General features: G+C 37.3%; 1 protein-coding gene across 3 annotated transcripts in view; it reads left to right on the forward strand.

Annotated features, from left to right (window-relative positions):
• LOC107302500 (uncharacterized oxidoreductase ZK1290.5) overlaps positions 1-19,727 on the forward strand; it is a 69,328-nt gene extending 49,601 nt beyond the window's left edge. Inside the window, exons 7-8 of one of the 3 annotated variants that reach the window (XM_015831612.1) lie at positions 7,352-7,454; positions 19,184-19,306. In XM_015831612.1, coding sequence (XP_015687098.1) covers positions 7,352-7,447 — 96 coding nt within the window. In that variant the 3' untranslated portion in view covers positions 7,448-7,454; positions 19,184-19,306. Of the gene's footprint in view, positions 1-7,351; positions 7,455-19,169 lie in introns of all 3 variants that reach the window. The other 2 variants (XM_015831611.1, XM_015831610.1) reach the window with 2 other exon arrangements.
• Positions 19,728-24,482: the final 4,755 nt, after the last annotated feature.

Below are 24,482 nucleotides of genomic sequence, written 5' to 3' on the forward strand. Positions count from 1 at the left end.
ATAATTGATGAAAAATAATTGATTATGGTTTCCAGCAAAATTTGGTAGAGAGATGTTGGAAGTTAAATATAGGTAGCTAGACAAGAAGCTAATGTTTAGGATATTTAAAATAGTAGTTTCAAGAAGTCTTTAATACATAGGACAAGATAGAGACACAATGCATCAGTGTGTAGTGGTGTCAGAAAAAAAGGACTTAGTTTGGCCAGATAGTTGAAAAAATTACAAGGCAGGCAGAATCAAATATCCATTAAAAAAACCTGAAGTGTTATTGGCAGAATTGCACCAAAAAGTATATTTGAAGATCTGTGCAAACATATGTTTATTATCTAATTCCAAAAACTTCAAATCCCAATAGATAGTTGGAATGTTCTTGTTAAAAGAAAAAGTGACTCTACTAAATCCAATGAAAGAAGATCTTATAAAAATAAAAACAAAGAAAAATACAACGAATTGCAGAAAACAATTAGAAGAAAAATTCAGCTGGCAAAAGAAAAGTGGTTTGCAAAGAGATGTAAGGAAATAAAAGAGACAGAACGTATGCATGATAATTTCAATTTACACAAAAAATGAAAGAAGCAGCAGGCCTCTACAAAAAGAAAAACAACAACTTAGTTGACAAAGAAGGGAAAATTATCTTAGATGAGGACAAAAAACTAAAAAGATGGAAGGAATATATTGAAGAACTTTTTGACGACATTAGGGATGATATACATATGGGAAGTATAACAACTGGACCAAACATCACTATGGAGGAGGTTGAACATGCAATAAAAATAGCAAAAACAAGAAAAGCCACAGGACCTGATGACATGCCAGTAGAAATTTTAAAATTGCTGGAAAACAATGGGAAGAATTTTTTACTGCAACTCTTCAGTCGAATATATGAAACAGGAAAGATACCAAATGATTGGCTAAAATCAACCTTTGTGACAATCCCCCCAAAAATAAATGCAAAGAAGTGTACCAAATACAGAACAATAAGCTTAATGAGTCATGCCCTGAAAATATTCCTGAGAATAATTCACACAAGAATATACAACAAAATTGAGCGTCTAGGTAACACACAATTTGGTTTCAGAAACAATCTTGGTATATGAGATGCGCTATTCAGCATTCAAGTTCTTGTACAGCATTGTAGAGATGTCAATCACAATGTTTACATGTGCTTCATTGATTTTGAAAAAGCATTTGATAAAATAAGATATAGCAAACTATTAGAAATCCTGAAACAAGGGGGACTAAATGACAAAGACATCCAAATAATAAAGAATCTATATTGGCATCAAGTAACAAATGTGAGACTAGGTCAAAAATATTCAGCTGATGCAGAAATATGAAGAGGGTTCAGACAAGGATGTATTCTGTCTCCACTGTTGTTCAATATCTACTCTGAGTCAATCTTCAATGAGGCACTGGAGAACATCGATGCTGGCATCAAAGTAAACGGTGTTTGGATCAACAATTTAAGATATGCTGATGATATAGTTCTGCTTGCCAGTAAGCATGAAGACCTTCAACTCCTCATCAACAGAGTCACAGAAATATCTGAAAAATATGGCTTGAAACTTAACACCTCAAAAAACAAGATCTTGGTCGTCAGCAAACAACCCGTTAATTTACCACCAATAAATTCGGAAGGAATACCATTAGAAAAAATTTAAAGGATCACGCACCTCGGTTCTAATTTACATGAAAGCTGGGACATGACCACTGAAGTAAAGACAAGGATAGAGAAAGCTCGAACAGCATTCTTCAAAATGAAAAAGGTCTTCTGCAGTCACGACATAAGCCTAAGATTGAAAATCAGGCTTGTCAGATGTTATATTTTTTCTATCCTACTCTATGGAGTAGACAGTTGGTCTCTGACAGAAGGCCACTTGACTAGAAGCATTTGAAATGTGGATTTACAGGCGGCTGTTACATATAAGCTGGGTTGACAAGATCAGAAATGAGGAGGTGATAAGCAACCTGGGAAAGCCAAGGGAAATCATCAAAACAATTAAAAAACGAAAGTTAGAATATTTCGGACATGTGATGCGACACCCAGAAAAATACGGCACACTCCATTTAATCCTCCAAGGAAAGATTGAAGGCAAACGAGGTCCAGGCAGAAGGAGAACATCATAGCTTCAAAATCTAAGAGACTGGTTTGGACAAAACTCAGCAGCATTTTTTCGTGCGGCTGCTGATAAAAACAGGATCGCCAACATGATTGCCAACGTCCGATAACGGATATGGCACAAGAAGAAGAAGAAGTAAATCCAATGATTAGATCAGGAGTCTGATGAAAAAATAAGAACTAATGAGAATACTACTATACATTAATATGAAATCTATCAAAAACATCCATCTCCACCTATCCAACCTCCATAATTCTGAGATGGAGCAACAAATGTGGAAAACACATAAAATGAGATAAATATCAGTAACTTTAGCATCCACACACTGTCTGAAAAAAATATATATTATTGGCCCTAAAATAAGCATCTTCTATTCGTAGAATTAAAAGGAGGTGATTCTGCTTTCTCTTCTGTATTTTCACATACCCATAAAATATATCCCAGGAATTCTCCAGAAGATAATACTGAAGGCCACATTTTGAGAGGAAACGGGCAAATATAAGGAGTAATACATAGCTCCATAGCTTAAGCAGATTTCCCCACACATGGACAGCATTTCTATCTGTAATAAATGACTTCACTTTTGAATAGTCACAAGACTGACCAATCTTTGTTCAGCTACACAGGAACACTGGCTACAGTCCTATTACATTCAATAACTGTGTAAGTGGATAGCTGCCCAGAAAGTCTAAAAGCTTCATTGAACTTCTAAAGGAGGGAACATTCTCCCCAAATGAAAGAGTGTTAAAAACAAGTTAAAGGGGGGGGGGGATGAGAAGGATAAAGATTATTCAAGATTATTTAAAGCCAAAATAATAGAGATTTAGAGAAAGCAAATAAGGAATCTACAGGTAGGGAAATGGTTGAACAAAAGGTACATGAGGTAATGAGCAACATCCAATAAGGTATAAATATCACAAAACAAACATATTCCAATATATCATATTAATATGATGAGATACTTCATGTCCATTTCCTAGTCAAAATCAACATATTGGAAGAATAGCAAAACAATCCCTTCAAAAATTAAACTGAACAATTTGGGTTTGCTGGGAGAAACTGATGGTGACACCCCACTTTAAGGAGCAATGGGAAGCTAAAACATGGAGAAGTGCACTTGCTTTTTGGACTAGCTTCCTATTAATATTCAGGCTAACTCTGACCTTGGCATCTTCCAAAAGCTGGTGAAAATGGAGTTCTTTTGGAGGGCATTTAATTTTTAGATTTTTTTTAAGTTTCTAGACATTTACTACTTTTATTGTACCATGGATGTTATTTGCATGGTCTGTAAAGCCACCAACAATCCTGTGTAATTTTGACAAGGTATACATTTAATAGAAAAGGTAAAAATAAGGTAAAAATAACCTGGATTATCACTGGATAAGTGATGAAAATAGACAGAGGCATCAACACTGACAAATGCATGCCAATTTGCAATATAGCTGAAAGACTACTGGATTGAACCAATGTGTGTTTCTTTACCTACCACAAAAGCAAAAAACTCCCTTGTAGAAGATTTGGTTTTATTACAGATTTTCCCCAATTGTGCACCTCAGTGCAATTGTCATCATTCTCTGCATAGTCAGTGGTGCTAGGGGAATATAATTCAAAGTGAGAAGGTTTTGGGTAGTCTACTAATATGTCTCAAGATTTAAAAGTATGACAGAAAGGAGAGGAAAACTACAGGAAAATAATTCATTTAAAGGTAGTCCTCAACTTACGATCATTCATTTAACCACAGTTTGGAATTACCGTGGTCTCGGAAATGGTGCTTTACTGGCCATAAAGCATGTCTGGCCATCACAAAACACTGCACTGCCACTCCTGCAGTCATGTGATTGTGATCTGGGTGTTTGGCGACTTGTTATGACTGGTTGCCAAGTGTCCTACCATCATGTCATTGCCATTTCCAATATTCCCTGCCAGTTTTCCCAGAAAGTCAATCAGGAAACCAGGAGGGAAGCTTGCAAACTGTTGCCGCCTGCTGACAGAACTCCCTCTCGACTCTGTGGGCTGACTGAAACAGCTGCCTGCTGAGGGGAATTGAACTCTAGGCATGGAGGGGAACTGAATTCCTTTGGTAAAAATGGGAGCTCACATCCTAACAACTTGAGCTCCTTTCCTGCATCCCACAAAAAATTCCCTTCTGTGCACAGTGGGGAGCTGAAATCCTTTGGCAGGCAGCTCTTTCAGCCAGTCCACAGAGATGAGAAGGACCCCAAATCCAAGGAAAGAGTGGAGAGACAGAGTGGTAAGGTAAGAAGCATGGAGTGCCTCAGGCATATGGTGTAGTTATCAGCCACATGTGAGTATCTCTTTGCTGAAGAGCTGAAAACCCTGCTTGGATTTCAGCAGGGAGGATTTTCAACTCTTGAGCAGAGCTTCCCAGGGTCTCCCCCACTCCACAAAACACTCCACTCTCCTTATGTGGGACTCAGTTTGCTTAATAACTTGCAAGATCACTTAACTAGAACCTAGAGCGTCAGGATTGCAGCTATTGAGTGAAATAGCCATGTAGTCAGTCATGTGATGTCTTGCATAAAAGCTGCTTCACTAAATGTCCTAGATTCCAGTCCTAACTGTGGTTATAAGTTGAGTACTACCTGTACTGTGGAAAAGGCTTACCCCTGAACCCATTCTTTCAGGAAAGGCATCTCGAAGAATTTAAGATTGTAATCCCAATTTGTATAGTCTGATTCATTGTATATTCTGGGAACAATTTCTGCTTCCATGAAAATGCAGAGAATCAAGACATGGTTTCAAAACTGATGGGCATATTTCATACTAGTAAGGATTAGATAGCACATTTACATACATTTTTTAAAAAAAAAACTTAAACATATATCAATGACTATTTGATCTAATTAAAATATAGAAGCTGGCATCAAAATGAGCACTTTCCCAAGATGGTTGTTAATATAACAATTGATCATAAACCCTTTTGCTTAATTCTGTACCAGCTAAATTATATCAGAATCAATGTAATAGTCTTGGGCGTGTAGAGAAAGAAAGTTCTACTATGACTCTTGAATCATGAATGTGTTCTGGTGGTTCAGTAGTGTTAGGAATACATTAGCAGTTTTTACCTTTAAATAAGATATGGGTTTCCTAGAGAATTAGTATTCGAATCAGTTAAAGTTGAAGTAGTCATAAATGATCTGGAGTTAGGGTGAATAATGAAGAGTGAGTTTTGCAAATGACAAGTCACTGAAAATAGTGCAGAGCGTTCAGTATACAAAGGAAGTGTTCTTAAGTAAGTTTATGTTGGAGTTGAAGAAATACGAAAATAGAACTGCAAATATCATAATTATTTTTATATAAATACTCAGGTTGCATTCGAAATATGTTGAGGTCTTGTGTCTGATCAATTTTAAAAAAAGAAAGCAAGTAGAGAATGCAGGGATAACAATTCATTATGAATTTATTTTATTGTTTCTGTATTGTTTTTGTAGCTTTTTGATCTACTCAGAGAACTGATCAATAAAAAAATTAGGTATTGGTATAGCAGTTGTCCTGCTAACTGACAAAGAGTTCTGAGGACTATGGGACAGGTCCTTGGCTGTCATGACAGCCATGTCCTCCTGAGCTGTATTCAGATTCCTTATCAAGAGAAGGCAGATAAAAATCCTCCATTTTTCAACTTCATTCTCACCACATTCTTGGTGCAGTTTCTTATAGCACATGACTCCCACCTTCATAGTGTGTCGCTAATGATGTCACTACACCTCATACCAACTTCAAGATCACCACTTCAGCCACCTAACCTAGCCAATAAAACAGTATCTTCTTTCCATCCCTGCTCACACTTTCTAATCTCCTCCGGTTATCAGTTACTTCTGAAATTCATTGCTGGAAGATATGGTGATGACCACCCTCTTCATTGGCACAAAGAGGTGGGGAAGCCAAGTTTTTGTTAAAACCGTCCCTTGCCAGTTAAAAATCAAAACCACTCTAGCTGATTATTTTCCAACCAAATCAGCTTTTGGCTTGTGGTCCTTGTGTTGTAGAATTATGATAAATTGACGCAGAGGTGGTCCTGAAGGAGAATGATGCATTGTTGCTAAGACCATAAAAGGATTAGAGGGACTTTTCAAGAATGCATATATTCTTGTGTAACGCAAGAAACTGTATCTGACGTTGCTGGCTCGGTTTTCATCTAGGCATACAACTTACAGGAACTTCCTAGCTCCTTAGGGAGCAGGCAAGGAAAGGGGGGGAGGCAGACGAGGAAATGGCCTTTCATTCTGTGACATCTACTCCTTTTCTACATTTCCCTCTTCCATGCCTGTCCTTGCACTTAGTAAACTCTAGGGAAGAGACCTCCTTAGCGTCTGCATCTCAGTCTATCCTCCAGGAAAAAGAACTAGCAGTACTACGTGCCAACTGCTGTGTTCCAGGAGCTAAGCATACGCAGCTCAGAATCTGTGTTACGAGAAGGGATGACTATTTGGTCTGGCCAAGAGAAAAGAGAAAGTTTTCTTTAAAACAAACAAAAAATAATAATTCCCAGCCAGGGAAACCCCTCTGGCCCAGAATCTCTAGTCATTATCAACAATCTCTCTTAGGAAAGAGGCCTCAAAGGAGCAGTTACTGATTTCATTTTTCTTTTGTTCGCAACTTCATTCTTTGTTTTTGTCCACATTCTTTTGACATGATTAATGAAGATTTGCACAAAGCTGCAGGATAGGAGGGCAGAAGATATCCAGCAACATAGATCATGGAGTTAGGGTTTGGGACTTAAGAAATGATGTGTACTTCTAGGAAACCATAGGGACATTAGTCCTCTTCCTTACAAATTAAGCCACAATCAGTTTGTGTGTTTAAAGAAAGATGTAGTAGTAAACATATTCTCCTGTGCCAGCATAAACAAACCAGCTTAGTAATCAAGCAAACAAACCCATCACATTATGTAATTTAAGTCATTTTTCCCCTCCAATTAAATAAAGGCTAGTCACTCTAAACAGCCTTCCCTAACTTGGTGCTGGAGTAGTACTGCTGGCAAACTTAGCCATTCTTCTGTCTGGGTTTGATTGGAGTTGTAGTCACATTTTAGAGGGATTGAGTGAACAAACTGAGGAAGGCTTTTCTAACTCGTTGGCTGCTCTGGCTTTAGAAGCTTTAGAGAGAAAACCTTGCATCAAAACAACAATTAAGCATGCTGGTTAGCTTTAAGTAGCAGACACAGTGTTGCCTATGTACATACTCCATTAATCTCTATGCATTCTCCTTAGGTCTTTGATTTTTCACTAGACTTTGATGATGTTGCAGTTCTAAATGGAATGCATGATGGGAGACATGTTTCCTGGGATCCAACCTCAATTGTTTAAGTTCAAGGTTTGTCTGCTTTCTTATTGCAAGTAACTGGGCAAGTTATTTATTAGGGCTTTCACCTTTACACCTTTCACCTTTCCTGCAAAATTACAGAGATCATAGAATTTCTGTGATCAGCCCATATCTGCTGTTTTATCTATACTAGCTTTGTCTACCAGTTTATATATATCGGAGGGAGAAGGTTTGAAGCAGGGCCCTGCTACAGAAGCATAATTTCCCCATTTCGCTTACAATTCTGTTCTAAATTTCATAGGGGCATACACTATGTGCTTATATTGAACTCTTAGGTTCACTGGTTTTCTTTTTTTCATGCTGCGTTTTGATTTATTTCTTTGGCTTATACCCCAACCATTTAAAATGAATATTTTAAAATAAATTGTTAAATATAAATTTGGTTATATTGGGATAGCCTGCATAGCAATGCCCCTTTTTATTTTTCCAAAACAAAACAAAAACAAACAAAAGAAAAACAGCCCTGTGAGGGAGGTTGGGCTAAGAAAGAATGGCCAAGGGAGGTCTATAGTTGTGTCTCCAACACTTTAATTAAGTTGCACTTCCTGATGTTTCTTTATTTGGACCAGTTTAATACATAGTAAAGTCAAGTACATCTTGCTTAGTATTGCCTACATTTAAATGGCAACCACTTAGCCAGGAGCTTTGCCCATTCTGCCTGCACACGCCAGGGATTGCAAAGATAGCAGATCTTGCAATTCAGCAATTTCCCCTCCCCTCTTAAATTTAAACCACTTTGTGATCTTACTCCTTTTCTCTATGATCTCTCTTTCAGGCGGTAACATTGTGAAACGTTCATTCCTTTCCATTTTTTTTGTCCTTAGGCATATTTTCTTAGTCCACTTCTATGAAGAATTTTACTATTTTAAATGTTTGATTCATCTTCTCCTTATCTCATTTTTTCCCCCATTACTTTTCCTTCTTGGCATACTATTTTCTTTCTGTTGCTTACTCTTTATTGATTAATGATTATTAATAATTAATATCTCTGGTGATAGAGAGGTTCCGTGAAGATGGGCTCTAGCACGAATCAGAAAGCTTGTAAGGCTAAACCTCTGGTCCCGGTGACCGACCCAGATCGGATCCTTCATTCATTATTTTTAAAAACATTTTTCTTTCATTTTCTTTTAAGCTTGTAAGTTTTTCCTTTCCTACAAGCAATTCTCTTCCTGCATGCCATTTTTTGTGTTGTGAGCCTCTAGTTATGCAGTGTTGCTGTTCTTCCATTTTAATACGGGGTATTTTCAGTGCCGCGATTGGTGAATTCCCCAAGGTCCTTTCCCCTTTGACAAAAGCATTATTTTCCTCCTTCTAACTAGGGTTTGGGCTTGCCTGGGCCCCATGGAGTGAAGAAGAATTGTCTTGGGCCACATAAATAAATATATATAATATGGATAATGTATTATAAATCGCGTAATGTTAAAAGTTTACAATCTTGTGGGGCCTCGTTACTAGCTGTCCAGGACCACATATGGCCCAGGGGTTGAGAACTGGATAGGCCTGTTTTAGAGCAACCACATAAAAAGTACTTTCTGATACCCTCACTTTTCTGTCCTGCTGTTCTTCTCGGTGTGCTTTTGAGCGTATCTCACTTCCATGTTCTGCCCCTGCATAACTTCTTTCCCCCAACTAAATCACCATCTACCCTTCAGTCAGGGAGGTCCATATCTTTTAGGGTCCCTTATCCTTGGAAATGGATACTGTCATCCGACCAAGGGATCCATCTGTTTCTTACCTTGTAGGTTTAGCCCAATGTTCAGAAAGCAGTGATTATACATCAATTTATTCAACTTTTTTTTGGGGGGAGGGGGTACATCAGTGCCTGTTAAGGACCAAACATCCAACTCTCCTCAAGGCTTCCTTTTCTAGAGTGAACAGATTAATAGGATGCCACAGTCTCTTGGCTTGTATATTTGACAGCCATGCCTAATTGTGGAGGACCTCTTCTGTCAATTGATGAAAGATATTATACATTTCTAATTCTCATTCCTATGCTGTTAGTCTTAGTGAAAACAGCAAGAGCCCCCTTAACTACTATGCATTCATCTCTTAATGTATTGAGAATATTTATAAATTGAAAGAAGAGAGATGCTGGTTTTCACTCCAACATTTCATCTGCTAAGTCTGTCAGAGTGAAGGCATCTCTGAAAGGTTCCTGTAGCCAACAACATTCTGTGGCAGAAAGTTGGACTACAAGCTGTACTCTTGGGTTATTTTCCTATATAGCCCATTAATGAAATATGTTTATTTTTATTAAGCACCTCCATTTCATATCTCACTTGCCAGAGAACAAAGAGCAGATAGTTCCTTTTTTTTTTTGCTGATAAAAACTAAGCAGTTTGTCATGGAACTGATTCAGTAGCCAGAATAATAAGGTTCTCCATTGCTCTTTGTCCCACGTTGACTTCACTCCTGCTTGACACCAGAAATGAAGACTAGAATTTAGGATTTTTATTTGTGAAGGTGGCTTATTCAGTAATAATATTGATGAGCCCCTGGACATAAGTTATACACAACAGCAAACCTTGCATTGTCCCTTCTTGCAACTAATATTGGTCCCATTTTTTCCTTGCTCATTGGCAACTAGGTTTTCTAACATATATATTGCATTGCATCCAGGGATTCCCCTTAGACATGGCTTCATCATGCAGCACATCAAGGTTTTATTGAACAAGCTGCATTCAAGGTATGTGGGCATCCATAACTAATGTCCTCTGAGATCTTAACATGTATTCTAAGGTTCCTTTATTGAATTTTGAGCTAGCTCTACATTGAACTACCACATTGGGTTAGGATACTTTAAGAATTATACCAGAAGATCTCTCTCTCTCTCTCTCTGTCTCTCTCTCTCTCCTCTCCTCTCCTCTCCTCTCCAAAAAGTGACAACTGAAAATGTTCTCTAGAAATTGAACAATATTTTACCAGTTCCAAGAAAGATAGCACTTAGATTTACACTGAATATTCATAACCTAAATTATTTCTTGAAGCAGTCCTGGTCTAGAATCTATTAGTGTCAAAACTCTTTGTATCCATGGGTATCACTTTGCATTTCATTTGAGCCAGGTTATTTTATTGCTTTACTTTTTTCACAGTACCTCAGCCATAATGGGTATCCCTATTCCTTCAATATCTACACAACACTTAGCAAAATTAAGTTGTACAACTATTTAGTCTGAGTCTTCCAGACCAACACTATAGACTGAATCTATGTTGTCGAAGAAGAGCAAAGTAATCCTGTTCTGTGGTTTATGTCTTGTGAATCAAGAGGATTCAGCAGGAAGTGCACCTAGTTCTATAATGTGCATGGAACATGGGGTGATTGCTCCAGTAATTCTTTACATTTTAGATTCAGTAAGAGTCTGTGCAGGTTGCCTCACCAGTTTGTGTAAAATCACAAATATCTGTCAAAAAACTTCAGTTATCCATCATCCAGTTCTTGTGATTTTGCAATTCCAGAATTTAGAGTTAAAAAGAAGAGGGATATGCACCAGTATATGATATGAAACACCTACATGCTAACAGTATTCAGGAAGAATGAACAAGTGCCACAGGAGGAAGGAGGGGTTGAAACAGGCAGGCAAATATTAGAGAAACCAGAGAACTTGCTATTAGTATCATATCTATCTCAGCAGGCCCTTCTTTCCTCATTGTTTATAGCTATTTCACCTGAATATATAGACTGCCGTTAAATATCATTCTAGGTAAATTTACACTTGTTTGTCATAAAACTTCAACCTTCTCAGCCTTCGGCAAATCCTCCAGGTATATTGGAACTAGGATTCCAACAATTCTTAGACGAATAGTTTCCATTCTTAGATAGAAAGCAGCAGATTTTCTTCCATGCTTACAACTGCTGTACTTCATGAGTTGGTAGGCATGAAGTCTAACACAGTACATACATATTTGGGGGCATCTTGGTAGAAAACCTTCTCTCAACATCATGATGGGCTGTGTTTCAAGTTTCACTAAAAAGTTAGTTTAGCTTTTACTCAACGTGGATTTGGGGTCAAATATGGTAGTGCTCTTGGAACCTTATTTAAAAGCATACATTGATGGCTTATAATGCAATGAACTTTTAGAAAGTTCTGTTCGATTATCAACTTGGTGTTTGGTAAGTAGTCACATTGGCCTGATATTTTAGGAGTTCCTGTATCCAGAAGAGTATGGAAAGTCTGACTGTGATTTATATTGTTTTAGGACTTCCTGGAGCAGTTTTCCCACTGCTGTGCTGTTTTAGTCGTATCACAAAAAAACATGTTCCTTGCTTTTTATCAACACCCAGCTTGCAGTGGGTTGATATTGTTTGTCCCTGAAGCTTTTTTATTACAGACTTCAGAGACTTTCCCCCCTTTGATTACACTTTCTAGAAGATTTTGTCAGCATTTCAAAGAAAGTTCAAGATTGTCTCTTGAGATACGTATGTATTCAGGTTTTAGGAGAGAACTTTATGATTAAATTCATTTCTCCCCCCCCCCCCCGTTCTTTCTCTTTTAGTGTATCTTAAAATAATCTACGTATTCTATTTATGCATAATATTGAGCTAGGATGTTTAACCATACTGTTTTTAACCAATAAGCCATAGTTGGCAATTTTACTCATTATTTAATCTATGCCAAATGGAACCATTAGGTGATTGCAGGCTTAGTTTGGACTCACTTAAATCATTCATTTAAATACAACAGTGTGCAAAACAGAACAAGAAATCTGGTAACTTATAGTCAGGATTGGCCCCCAAGAAACCCAACATTTTTGGACTACCTTATACCAGTGAGGCAGAAAAGGGGGTTACTTTTTATTGCCTGAACAAAGATGATAGTTTATAGAGTGACTCTGTAGAATGGGGCTTTTCTAGCCATCTCTAATAAATAGAATTTTTTTTATTAAAAAAAAAGGCTGCTGGTCACTTTTACAAAGGAGGCTGGGGCACTGGTTAAGATAGTGAGGATCATCCACTCAAGAATGATCTACAGAGCAATTAAGCTGTTGACAAATAAAATTACTTACAATGTGTACTGCATTTACGTTTTGAGTTTCTAGAAAGATATTTATCTTGAGACGGGTAGTGGTATGTCCTTTCCTTAAAGGTTTCCCCCTTGGATCTAGCTATACTTGACAACTATGGTCAAGGTCTTCAGCCTTCTCCTTTTGGAAGAGAGGCAACAGTTGAATGTTCTAGAAGAAATGGTTTATTGGATTCCTTTCCGTCAGGTTTCAGCAAACTGGATTTACTGCCCCAAGAAATCAAGTCTTTAATTTGAGTATTCTTGTCTCATAGTTATTGCTAGATGCTTAAGTAGAGGCTTTGCCCAGCTCCAGTTGCTGCCTCTCTGGTGTGGTAGGAGAAGCTCCCAGCCATAATTCCACACCCTCGTTGTTACTCAAATGAATTACTATAAATTACAATTTATATGGGGCTTGTATTAAGCCATAGTTGACACATAATCCAGCAGTTTATTTATTCAGCAAGAAACATATTACCGCACTGTTGGGGGAGGGGTATATAAAAATTAAATGAACCAAGAAACATGCTACATGGAGAGTGATTGATTGATTGATTCTCTTTGGAGAGTGACCATGAAGACACTGTTTATATAGCCACCATATTTTGTGGTAGCATTAAAACTTTGCCCAACAAACTGTATTAAGTATGAATTCAGATTTCTTAATGCATGTATGATGTAGAATATAATAGCAGAGTCGGAAGGGACCTTGGAGGTCTTCTAGTCCAACCCCCTTTTATGTTTCAGGCCAGCATTAAGTATGGCTAACTCCCTGCCAGGAGTTCGATTCTGACCAGTTCAAGGTTGACTCAGTCTTCCATCCTTCCTAGGTTGGTAAAATGAGGGCCCCAATTGTTGGAGGCAATATGTTGACTCTGTAAACTGCTTAGAGAGGGCTGTGAAGCACTGTGAAGCAGTGTATAAGTCTAAGTGCTAAGTGCTATTGCTATCCCAGACAGATGACTATCTAACCTTCACTTGAATTCATCTAATGAGTGTTCATTAATTACCATTCTCATAAAAACCAGTCACCATGACCAGTGATTGGGGACTATAGGTTTGGTAATTGAAAACATCTGGAGGATGCCAAGTTGCTAATCACTATTCTAAGTAATTTGAAAGAGACGGTTAAATAAAAGAGGAAGAACAGAGTTCCTAATCTCTGTTAGGAGTTTCATATAGTGCTGCTATTCAAGATATGCACAAGCAGTATGAAATCCCAATTGTATTAGAAGCAAAAATACGCTGCTAAGGGAGCCAGCTGTTTTAAAAGACAATTCTAAATATGCAGGCTAAAAAACAAGCTCCACCATGTTTTTGCTAACAGAATACCCAGAATATCATTCATTGGTGAAGATTATTTTATTACATATGACAAAAAACACATACATGTATTATTCCCATACAGAATCAGTTTCAGCTTCATTCTAACCATGCATACATCAAATATGGGTTGTTATTTATCCTGAGGCTACTTACAAAAGCTGTAATTTTATGTATATCTGTTTATAGCCTTCATATGTTGATATAAATAAAATAAATGACATGCATCTGAGTAAAACTTCATAGGCAGGCATGTTTACATTTAGGGAATCTATTTTCATCAGAGCAATTAACATGACTGAAATGTTCCATACCATCTAAATCAAGCCTGTCCAACCCGCAGGCCGCCCTAGACACCCCACAAGATAATGCTGCCCCCAAGATAATAAAAAATATTTTAAAAATAAAAGAAGTTTGTTATTTACATCATTAACATTATATATTTTACATGCAGCCCAAGACAATTTGTTTTCACTCAGTGCGACCCAGGCAAGCCAAAAGGTTGGACAACCAAGATCTAAATTAAAGAAATGCATTAATATTTTTTAATGTGTTCATCTCATATTTTCTGCTGCATGCTTAGCATTGAAGAGGGATTCATTTTAGACAATTTTTTGAAGACCTGAAGCCCCCATTTTTAGTTTCATTGTTCTACTATTTGGCAAAGAGGTTCAGGGATTCTCAGAGAGTGGATACCATATGATACACCACAAGTAAATGAGGTCACATTTTTCTGAAAAACGTAAAAACATATAATCCTAGGGAGTGGGGATGCCACAAAAGGTAGTTTAGGATGCCCACTCCTGTTCAGAAGAAAATATCTTCTCAGGGCCCCCTTTAATATTTCTGAGGGACAGGCAGAATATGAAAGCTAATATTCAATGTCTCTTAGAAGCTAATTGACGATCCAATCATGTGTGTACTTTGGACTTTTGGATGCTCTTTTCTTTGAATCTAGATCTTTCAATTTAAATATGAAGCTTTGCTTCTTAATTCCAAAATATGGAGGTTGGCTTTTGTTATTCCATTTGTGGACATACTGTTTTTATGATATTAGTGAACTGACTATCACGATACATTTGTGGCTGAAAATTTTACAGAACTATTAAAAAATATTTTGTGTTGACTTGGTAGAGACTTCCATTCATAATGCTGGCTTCCACCGTGGCTTGGCCCCTAAAAATGGCATTTTTCAATTGATGAATTCACCTACAAGGAACAACAAAGTTATCTTCTTTTTTTGTATTTGTCAGATTGCAGTCTGTTTAATTAGTTCTGTTGGAGCTATTAAGCGTGGAGCCAGACTTAATCTATATTGCCCATCCTTTATTTCCATAGTAGTTCTGCAGCTTATTATAAAATAAACCAGATTTTTTTTTAAACTACAATATGAAAAGAACATGAGGTTTTCTGAGTATGGAAGAGTCAGATTATGATTGAATGGTGAATATTTTTATAATATTGATGTGCCAGTACCAAAAACTACGTTCAGATTCAAATTACATCCCCTTCCCACAGCCAACTTAAAATTAGATCTGTCAATCCTCCAGTTTTTTGGACAGGATAAATTTTCTAAAAGTCTACCTTCCGAGTGATAATTACAATCATCAGTGGTAAATGGCACATTTCTTTCTTGGGTTGGATGAGAACATCCCATATTTATCATCTCTTTCAAAGGCACTGTATTTGAGGGTGTATTCTGGCAATTGCAGAGGAATTATTTGAAAGGCTTTTGGGTGGCCTGGATCTTTCCAGTTGTAGCACAGCAGCTTTTATCTTTCTCTCTCTCTCCCTCTTTTTTTTTTTAAAACGCAATATAAAAACTCAGGTACTGGATTAATGTGGTTCCTTTTTTCTCTAGAATGTTTGATATCGTTTAACTCCAATGAATATGAAAGTATAATAAATAGTAACCATCATTTGATCAAAGCCTGTTTTTTTAACCACCTATGACGGTAGGATTAACATAATTTTTCAAGGGTGATTCCATGAGGCCTAGTTCCTATGAATTTGGGAATAATATTTTTTTTTCCAAATCAAATTCCAATTCAGTGACATCTATAGAGGGGGTCAAAACAGACAAAATAGTGGGTGGAGTAGCACTCTTCTTTGTTTGGATTGTAGCTTTTCCAGTTTGAGGAGAAGAGCTTTGGGATGCCCACAATTTTGAAGTTGTTGAAGTTTTTCTGGGAGTTTTTCCTTCAGTTCCTTGAGTTTAGCTCTATTTTTTACTTGTTTGTTTCCATCTAAATGAAACTCCTCTGAGGTAGCACAATTAAATAAATCAGTTGAACATAATTGATGCACATCTAGGGCTCTTCTCAGGCTTTGCACATAGGGAAACTAGAAGATTGATTGCATTTTAATCATGATACTTGGAATTATGCAGAGCCCTGAAATATGGTGGCAAGGCTGCTTTCTTCAAATATTGAAGTGGAAAATGTTACAAATTTTAGCTGGAGCAGTAATGCCAATGATTGGGAAAGAAGAAAAGAGCAAAATCAGTTTTAAAAAGTGAAGGGGAAGAATGTGGCCCTTTTCTGAGGCTGTTCACCTCAGAATCTTAATTTTCTCCCTTTTCCCCCCCCTTTCAATCATTTATGTGGCCTGTTTTTTTTTTCCATCTCCATCTTTGTTGCTGCTGGTTGTGAATAATCTCCCCCTCCTCCTCCTCCATCCCCCTTCTGGATGAAATGTACCTCAGACCCTCAAGTTGAAAAAAAAAACCCAAACCAATGGTGGCTTTAAAATGCACACGTAAGGGATTTCTAACCAAGCTCGCATATGATTGCAGAGAGTTGAAGATGCTCGGGCCCCTTTCCTAGCCCACAACTGAGACTAGAAGATAATTATGTCACTGCTACATAGGCAGTAAACAGGCTGCAGTAATTATAAGTTCAGAAGCCCTCAGAGTCAAAATATATGTGTTACTGGCCTGATATGCTCTGGTAAACACCAGTCTATTTCCTTTTAAAGTGGTACAATGAAGTTACGTTGACAGGAAAGCTAGTGACAACTCTTTTTTGAAAGCTCTGTTCCTGGATGAAAATTGTTTTGTAGATGTATAAACAAAGCCTGCCCATGGTCAAAACGTTTTGTACTATTTGCCAAGAATGAGCCTGTTTTATTTTCAGATGGCTCCTGCTTTACTCTGGAAGGCTCCAATGAAGCCAACTGCTTTGGGAAAATCAGATTCTTGAATATGCTTCTCAGGCTTCTGAAAAATGCAGTCCTTCGGAGGGAAAAGTTGAATTTATTCCCATAAGTCTTCTATTAGAATTGTGTGAAATATCTGATGAAACCTTGCTTTATCTTTCCCGTACAGGAGCATCTTTTCTCTTTCAATATCTCAGTTGGAGAATTAAAACAGGTATCTGGCATTCATCCGTTTGAAAAGTCTCCTCAAAGATCTGAAAGGAGCTGGATTTAGAAGGATAGATGTTTACACCGGTATCATTAGTTTTGGAGAGCTCAATCAAAACAGACACATTAGAATCAGGGATTAGATTTTTAACACTTTATTTCGATGTATCAGTAGTAGGGGGGCTTCATTTGTGTGTCTGTGTATAAAATATGTATTAATACTTTTCAAAAAGATACAAACTAATACAAACATAAAAGAAAGAAGAAAAGAGAAAGAAAGCAAAAAGTGCAAGAAAAGAAAAAAGTTAAAATAGGAAAAATAGGAAAGGAAAAAAATACAAAGCAATGGCTTCCGATATTCTTCACAGCAGTTATAAGGACAATTATATTTTAACCTCTCTTTCTAAAGTTACATCATAATACTCTTTTTTCTATAATTATATTGTCTAATAATCAAAACCATCGATCACAAATTCATTTTTTTTATTTTAATGCAAAATTCCCTGAGAAGTTTCTAGTAAATGTAAATGTAAGTTTCAGTAAATATAGATAGTGTCATGTCTCTAATCAAAGAAGTTAATTTATCCATCTCAGCAAGTTTTGTCAATTCCACCAACTATTTCCCCCCTAATAGGTAGTGTTGAATCCTTCCTTCTTGGTACATGTAGTAATCTTGCTGCCATAAACATATATTGAAGTAATCTTCCATGACAAGGGGTTTCATTTGTTTTTGTCATTTGAAAAGCAAATTACTGCTTTTTAGTTCTGAAGACACCTTGCTTTTATTTCATTTTCATACTGCTTCATTCGGATTATAGGCTGAGGTTATTTAAGAAGGCAGAGAATTAAATGTCAATCCCTAATCGGCTAATTGAAAGAACAATATTCAGATGATGCAATTTGAGTGGAAGGCAAAAGTTGGAAGTATCAGCTGGCTAGATGCCAAGTTGACAATATTAACAAAAAATTGTAATATTTCTTTGATGTAATGCTTGCATCTGAATCACAATGTCTTGGAAGATTTCAGGTAGTAAAAGTTGCATTCAGCTTACGCAACTTGTCATTTCATCCATTTTTATCATGCATCCTTTTTTTTTAATGGAACATTTTTGGAACTATTGTTTTGTTTTTTAATAATCATTTCTCTTCCATTTTATTTGAAAGATTGATGGACATTTAGTTTTCAGTTATCTTATTTTTAAGGCTCTGTTTCCCATTTGATGAACTACTGTTTATGAACCAGAGAGAAATCTCTTTAACAGTCAGCTCTCACAGGAGAGTTTAATTAGGACAAGACATTTACTTGATGCTTTCTGTTTCTTTTGTTTCTACAGATAACTCTCAGATACTATTAATATAACAGCAATATATTTGGAAAACCTGTCTTTTGTAACAAATGAATTTATTTCATTTTACATACTTAATATCATTATAGTTCAAATATAAAAATGCCATAATAATAACAATATGGAAAAGGTAGTATATCAAAAGGGACTCAACAATGCCTTATAACTTGAAATTTTATTTAAGCTTTCATAATGCCTAAACAAAAATGAAATAGCCTTTGAAACTGAGCGTCTTTTAAGTAAATTTGAGTGTTTCTTCAATGGGCAGTCAGGATTCCTAACCACTCAATTTTAAACATGACAGTCTTTTAAGACACTTGAAAACCTGTGTAAAGTTTTGCTTCCCCAGAAATGGACAGTTCTTTCATTTTGCTATGACCTCTGATCAAATTCATTTTGCAGATTTTTGAAGCCGTGCAAAGTCGGGGGTGGGTGGGGGGACATATTTGCTGGAGTTGAATGTATCACAGGTCTACTACTCACCAGGAACAACAGCAATTTTCCTCCAAGACTTCCATATCCAAGCTTGAAGGAAAAACACCTATCCTATATCCCCAATACAAGTAATAGTAGTTTATATGCAGAACACAAATTGATGTTACAGTGGGTTGATTGTCAAAAACATTTAATATAATTTAATGTATTGAAATTATTCCTCCATTATTGATTTCCAGGTCTTTGATTTTAGGCTTGCAAAAGAAGATATGGAGTTGCTTGACTCCATGAACGTCAACAGAAAATTGATCTATCTAACTTATCCATTATGGAAGGGATAACCATGAAGTAGTTACAGAATACAGTGGCTGAGAACATGATGACTTCTGGATTCCCCCAAGCTTGTTTCTGCTATTTACTTAATGCATTCAAAGCTAATACAACTTGAGTACTTTCCTTATTATTAGGCTACTGTATGGAGTCTTCCCATTTCCAAGCTCTCACTAAAAGACTTTTCAGGAAGTTGTAAGTCACTCTTGAGCCTAACTAGAACTGAATTAAAAAAGTCATTGCTAAGTTTAACACAGCTGCAGCCGTTGGTTTTGTCCATGTGTGAGACAATTTGGAGTTTGGAACTGCATGGTAATGAAAATTAATGTAGTTAATTATTAACATTAATGTCTGATTAATATTTTGTTCTATCTCCTCTTTTTTTTGCATGAAGGTAACCAAATGAGTTTAGAACCAAAAATTACTATTACACAATTGCAGTCCATTTTATTGTCAATAAACATGTTTAAACCAATGTTCTGGGAAGATTTATTTTAATCAAAACTGTTTTGAGGAACAGGTACTTATCAAGGCAGTTTGTGGAAAAATAATTGCTACAAGTTTTCAGATATTAACAATAGCTATACTGCAACTTATTCAGACCAGGAGACAATTAGTGTCACTATTCATTCTTCATCTCATGGCAATAGAATATTTTGTTCTATTTTGTTTTCTTTAACAAGAGATCATAAATTTGATCCAGATCAGTAGAGTTTCTGATAGTATGTGGGAAAAGCAGCCAAAGTGTTAAGTAAGGAAGACAGGGATCTTGTAGTTGAAATACTTCACCCCCAATGCTCCATGTGATAGCCCCTTAAGAAGCATCTATGCCCATTGATATTTTGATATAATTCTAACTTCAAGATTCAGATCTTCATAACTTTAATGGCAAATTTGGACAAACTGTACAGAATTCATCAACTCAGTAATACCCTGTTTCCTCAAAAGTAAGGCCTACTCCGAAAATAAGCCCTAGCTCAGTGTTTCTCAACCTTGACAATTTTAAGGCATGTGGAATTCAACTCCCAGAATTCCACAGCCAGCATTGCTGGCTGTGGAATTCTGGGAGTTGAAGTCCACATGCCTTAAAATTGTCAAGGTTGAGAAGCACTGCCCTAGCTTGATTTTTGGGGGTGGGCCTAATATAAGCCCTACCCCAAAAACAAGCCCTAGTTTTGGGGCAAGGCACACACCTAAAAATCAAGCTAGGGTGGGGGTGGGGATGTGGAGCTGCCCCATGTGCCCCGCACCCACTCACCTTGCAGCCAGGCCTCTCTTTGCTGGCCCACTTCTTCTGTGGCGTCTTCTGCAGCCAGGCCTGCATTTCTCAGTCACAGGCCTTTCCAGAAGGCCATTGCAGCTGAGAACCAAGCTATGGATTGAATCCATAGCTCAGTACTCGGCTGCATAGCCTTCCAGAAAGGCTTGACTGCAAAATGCAGGGTGGAATACAGCTGCAGAATGAAGCTGCTCCTTTGGTCAGAAGAAGTGGGGCCGGCTGGGTGGGGCTGTCAGTGCCAGAGTTGAGTATAAAAGACTGAAAGTAAGACCTGGTGCCTCTTTTAAGCCAAAAAAATAAAATAAAATAATAAGACCTGGTCTTATTTTTGGAGAAACACGGGTTGTAGTAAACATGGATGTGATTATTCTTAAGTGCTAGAGATCCCTCTGTGAACATACTGTATATCTAAAATGTTATTTTGCTAGAGATTACATTATGTATTTTCACTTTCATATAACTACAAATACACAGTATTGTACTATATGACTGCAAGCTAGCATAGGAGATTCTGCTATGGTCTATAGACACATATTTCTCTTCCAGAATTGTATCATGCAAAGTTCTGAATTCTTCCGAAGTTCTGGATTTTTTCCCCCATAAAGAGTGTTTGTACAGAGTTGAAATATCCTATGGAATAACCACATCTAAGGACATGTCCACCAGGAACAGGTTTCTTGAACATTTTTTAATCTTTATGCTATTTGGGGAGTGTATGTTGGATCCCTTAATATAGAAGTAATAGATTCAAATTCAAATTTAAGATGTNATTCTTCCGAAGTTCTGGATTTTTTCCCCCATAAAGAGTGTTTGTACAGAGTTGAAATATCCTATGGAATAACCACATCTAAGGACATGTCCACCAGGAACAGGTTTCTTGAACATTTTTTAATCTTTATGCTATTTGGGGAGTGTATGTTGGATCCCTTAATATAGAAGTAATAGATTCAAATTCAAATTTAAGATGTACTTTTAAATTGGGACAAAAAGCTAAAGTATCTCATAGTTATTATTTGTTGTTTCCCTCTGCAAAGTTGAACTCTTATCATTTATGTAGGCCAGATGAAATAAAATATGTGGGAAACAGTTGAGTACAGGCAGTCCTTAACTTACAACCACTTGTTTAGTGAGTGTTTGAAGTTACAACAGTACTAAAAAAAAGTGATTTATGGCTGGTTCTCCCACTTAAACCATCCCAACATTTCCAGTCATGTGATCAAAATTCAGGCACTTGGCATTTGGCATGTATTTATAACAGTTGCACTATCCCAAGCGCTTGTGATTGTCTTTTGAGACCTTCCCAACTGACTTCCAACAAACAAAGACAATGGGCGAAGGTAGATTCATTTAACAATTGTCTGATTCACTTAATAACTGCAGTGATTCATTCAACTGTGGCAAAAAAAGATTGTAGAATTGGGCGTGACTCACTCAACAAACAACTTTCTTAGCCACAAAAAATCTGGTTCAAATCAAAGTTGAGGACTACCTGCCTATGTGCTATTTTATAATTTTAGATGTAAAGTTCTGTGTCTGACTGGAGCCCTATTTAATTTTAAGAATCTGTCACCAGTTTAGACAGCTTTGATTGACTTCAGCAAAGATGCGGATCCTGTATAATGCCAAATACTAGATTACAGTGTTCACAGACTTGGCGGCTGGTCTTATGAGACTTGGAGTTCAACAAGTTAACTCTCTTGCCTTATGAACAATGGACATGCCAATTGGGATCAGCTTAAACAAAAAGAGAGGATACTACATTTTGTCACAAATCAAAAATATCACATTTTACCATACAATGTCTTAACTTTGTCAGTAACTATAGCCACTCTCAATTGTATTTTCAGACAACTTTGTTGCCCTGGGAGTTACAGGAATTGCATCCAATACAGCTGAAGGGTGCTACCGCAGGTTATGGAAGGCTGCTTTGGGGAATAAACGTTCAAAAAACCAGAGAGAAAGTGGGCCCCACCAGTGCAACTGCTGGTCAATGTAATTGGATGAGGTAGAAAATCCACAATGATGCAAGTTCAAACACCCTCTGAGTGTAGGGGTCTGAACAGCACAAGCAGTGTGATGCAAGCCCCTCCCCTATTATATGTGCATTGTGTTATCACGGAATGAAAGATACAAAGAATTTGAAAAGGCACTTTGTTCCTTTTTTTATGAACTGTTTCATACTGGAATGAATGAGACTTCTTTTCCTGGCTCCCATTTATTCTGCCTGGCTATTCTTACTAGACAAGACCATCAATCACAACAGTATTTTGCAAAACTTCAGCTTAAGCAGTGTTTCTCAACCTTGACAATTTTAAGGCATGTGGACTTCAACTCCCAGAATTCCACAGCCAGCAATGCTGGCTGTGGAATTCTGGGAGTTGAAGTCCACATGCCTTAAAATTGTCAAGGTTGAGAAACACTGGCTTACTGGAAAAAGGAAAGTGGTGGCAGGGATGAATGGGCATACAGGTAGTCCTCAATTTACAATCACAAATGGGACCCAAACTTCCATCGCTAAGCAAGGAGGTCATTAAGTGAGTCATGCGATCCTTTTTTTTTGCTGTGGTTGTTAAATGAATCACTGTGCTTGTTAAGCGAATTAACTGCCGCTAAGCGAATCCAGCTTTCCCCAATGGCTTTGCTTGTTGGATGCCAGATGGGAAGGTTAAAAATGGCAATCGTGTGACCTTGGGATACTGCAACCAGTATAAATACATACAGATTGTCAAGTATCTGAATTTTGATCACGTGACCTCACGGCTGCTGCAATAGTCATAAGTATGAGGACTGGTTGTAAGTCATTTTATTTGGCACCATTGTAACTTTGAATGGTTGCGAAACAAATGGTTGTAAGTTGAGGACTACTGTGGTTTCATTCGGTTAAGTCACTCTATGCCAGGGGTCCCCAACCTTGGCAACTTTAAGACCTGTGGACTTCAACTCCCAGAATTCTGTGGGGAGTCCACAGGTCTTAAAGTTGCCAAGTTTGGGGACCCCTGCTCTATGCAACACTGACAAAGGAAAAAAAAGAAAAGAAATAATCTTGTAGCAACCATCAAAATCATCAGTCCCATCCCTTCCAATTCTGTTATTCAACATGACTGTGGTTCAGATATTTAGCGGCAGCTATCATATCTCTCTACAGATATAAACATAAATTACCCAATGCCTCTAACTGTTCTTCATACTTTTTCTTTTTGAAGAATAGATAGAATATTATCTATTCTATGGACATATTTCAAATTGTCAATGGCTCCAGATGCGGACACAGTGTTCCAGTATGATCCAATGCAGAAGAGAGAGGAACACCCACCCCCCGATCTATAACTGTCCCCCCCCCCAATCTACGGATTATACTACTACTGATGCAACATAGGATTATATCTGGTTGGATGAGGAAAGCTAGTACAGGTAGTTCCCAACATTCAACACTTCGTTTAATGACCATTCAAAGTTACAATGGCACTGAAAATGTCACGTGATTTACATTCGGATGCTTGACAACTGGTTCAAATTTATGGCACGTTGCAATGTCCCGGGGTCATGTGACCATCTTTTGCGAACATCTGACAAGCAAAGTCAATGGGGGAAGCCAGATTCACTTAACAACCATGTTACTAATTTCACAACTGCAGCGATTCACTTAACAGACATGGCAAGAAAAGTCGTAAAATGGGACAAAACTCACTTAAAAATATCTATGTATATCTATGTATATCTATGTGTTGGCTGGAGCACCCAGTCTACCAAGTATAGGATAAATCAGTCTGTTCTGCATTTCGCTCCAATCTAGGAGCATGTTTTGCAGGCAGACATCACATATTGTGAATACTGTAAATTCAAAAAAAATTTGTGGCTGACAAAGAGTTAGTAGGAGGTTGAAATAGCTATACTAGTCTCCCACTAACTCTTTGTCAGCCACAATTTTTTTTTGAATATGTAT

The sequence above is a fragment of the Protobothrops mucrosquamatus genome, unplaced genomic scaffold (assembly GCF_001527695.2).
Source record: "Protobothrops mucrosquamatus isolate PMUCROS unplaced genomic scaffold, P.Mucros_1.0 scaffold_267, whole genome shotgun sequence".
Taxonomy (NCBI): Eukaryota; Metazoa; Chordata; class Lepidosauria; order Squamata; family Viperidae; genus Protobothrops; species Protobothrops mucrosquamatus.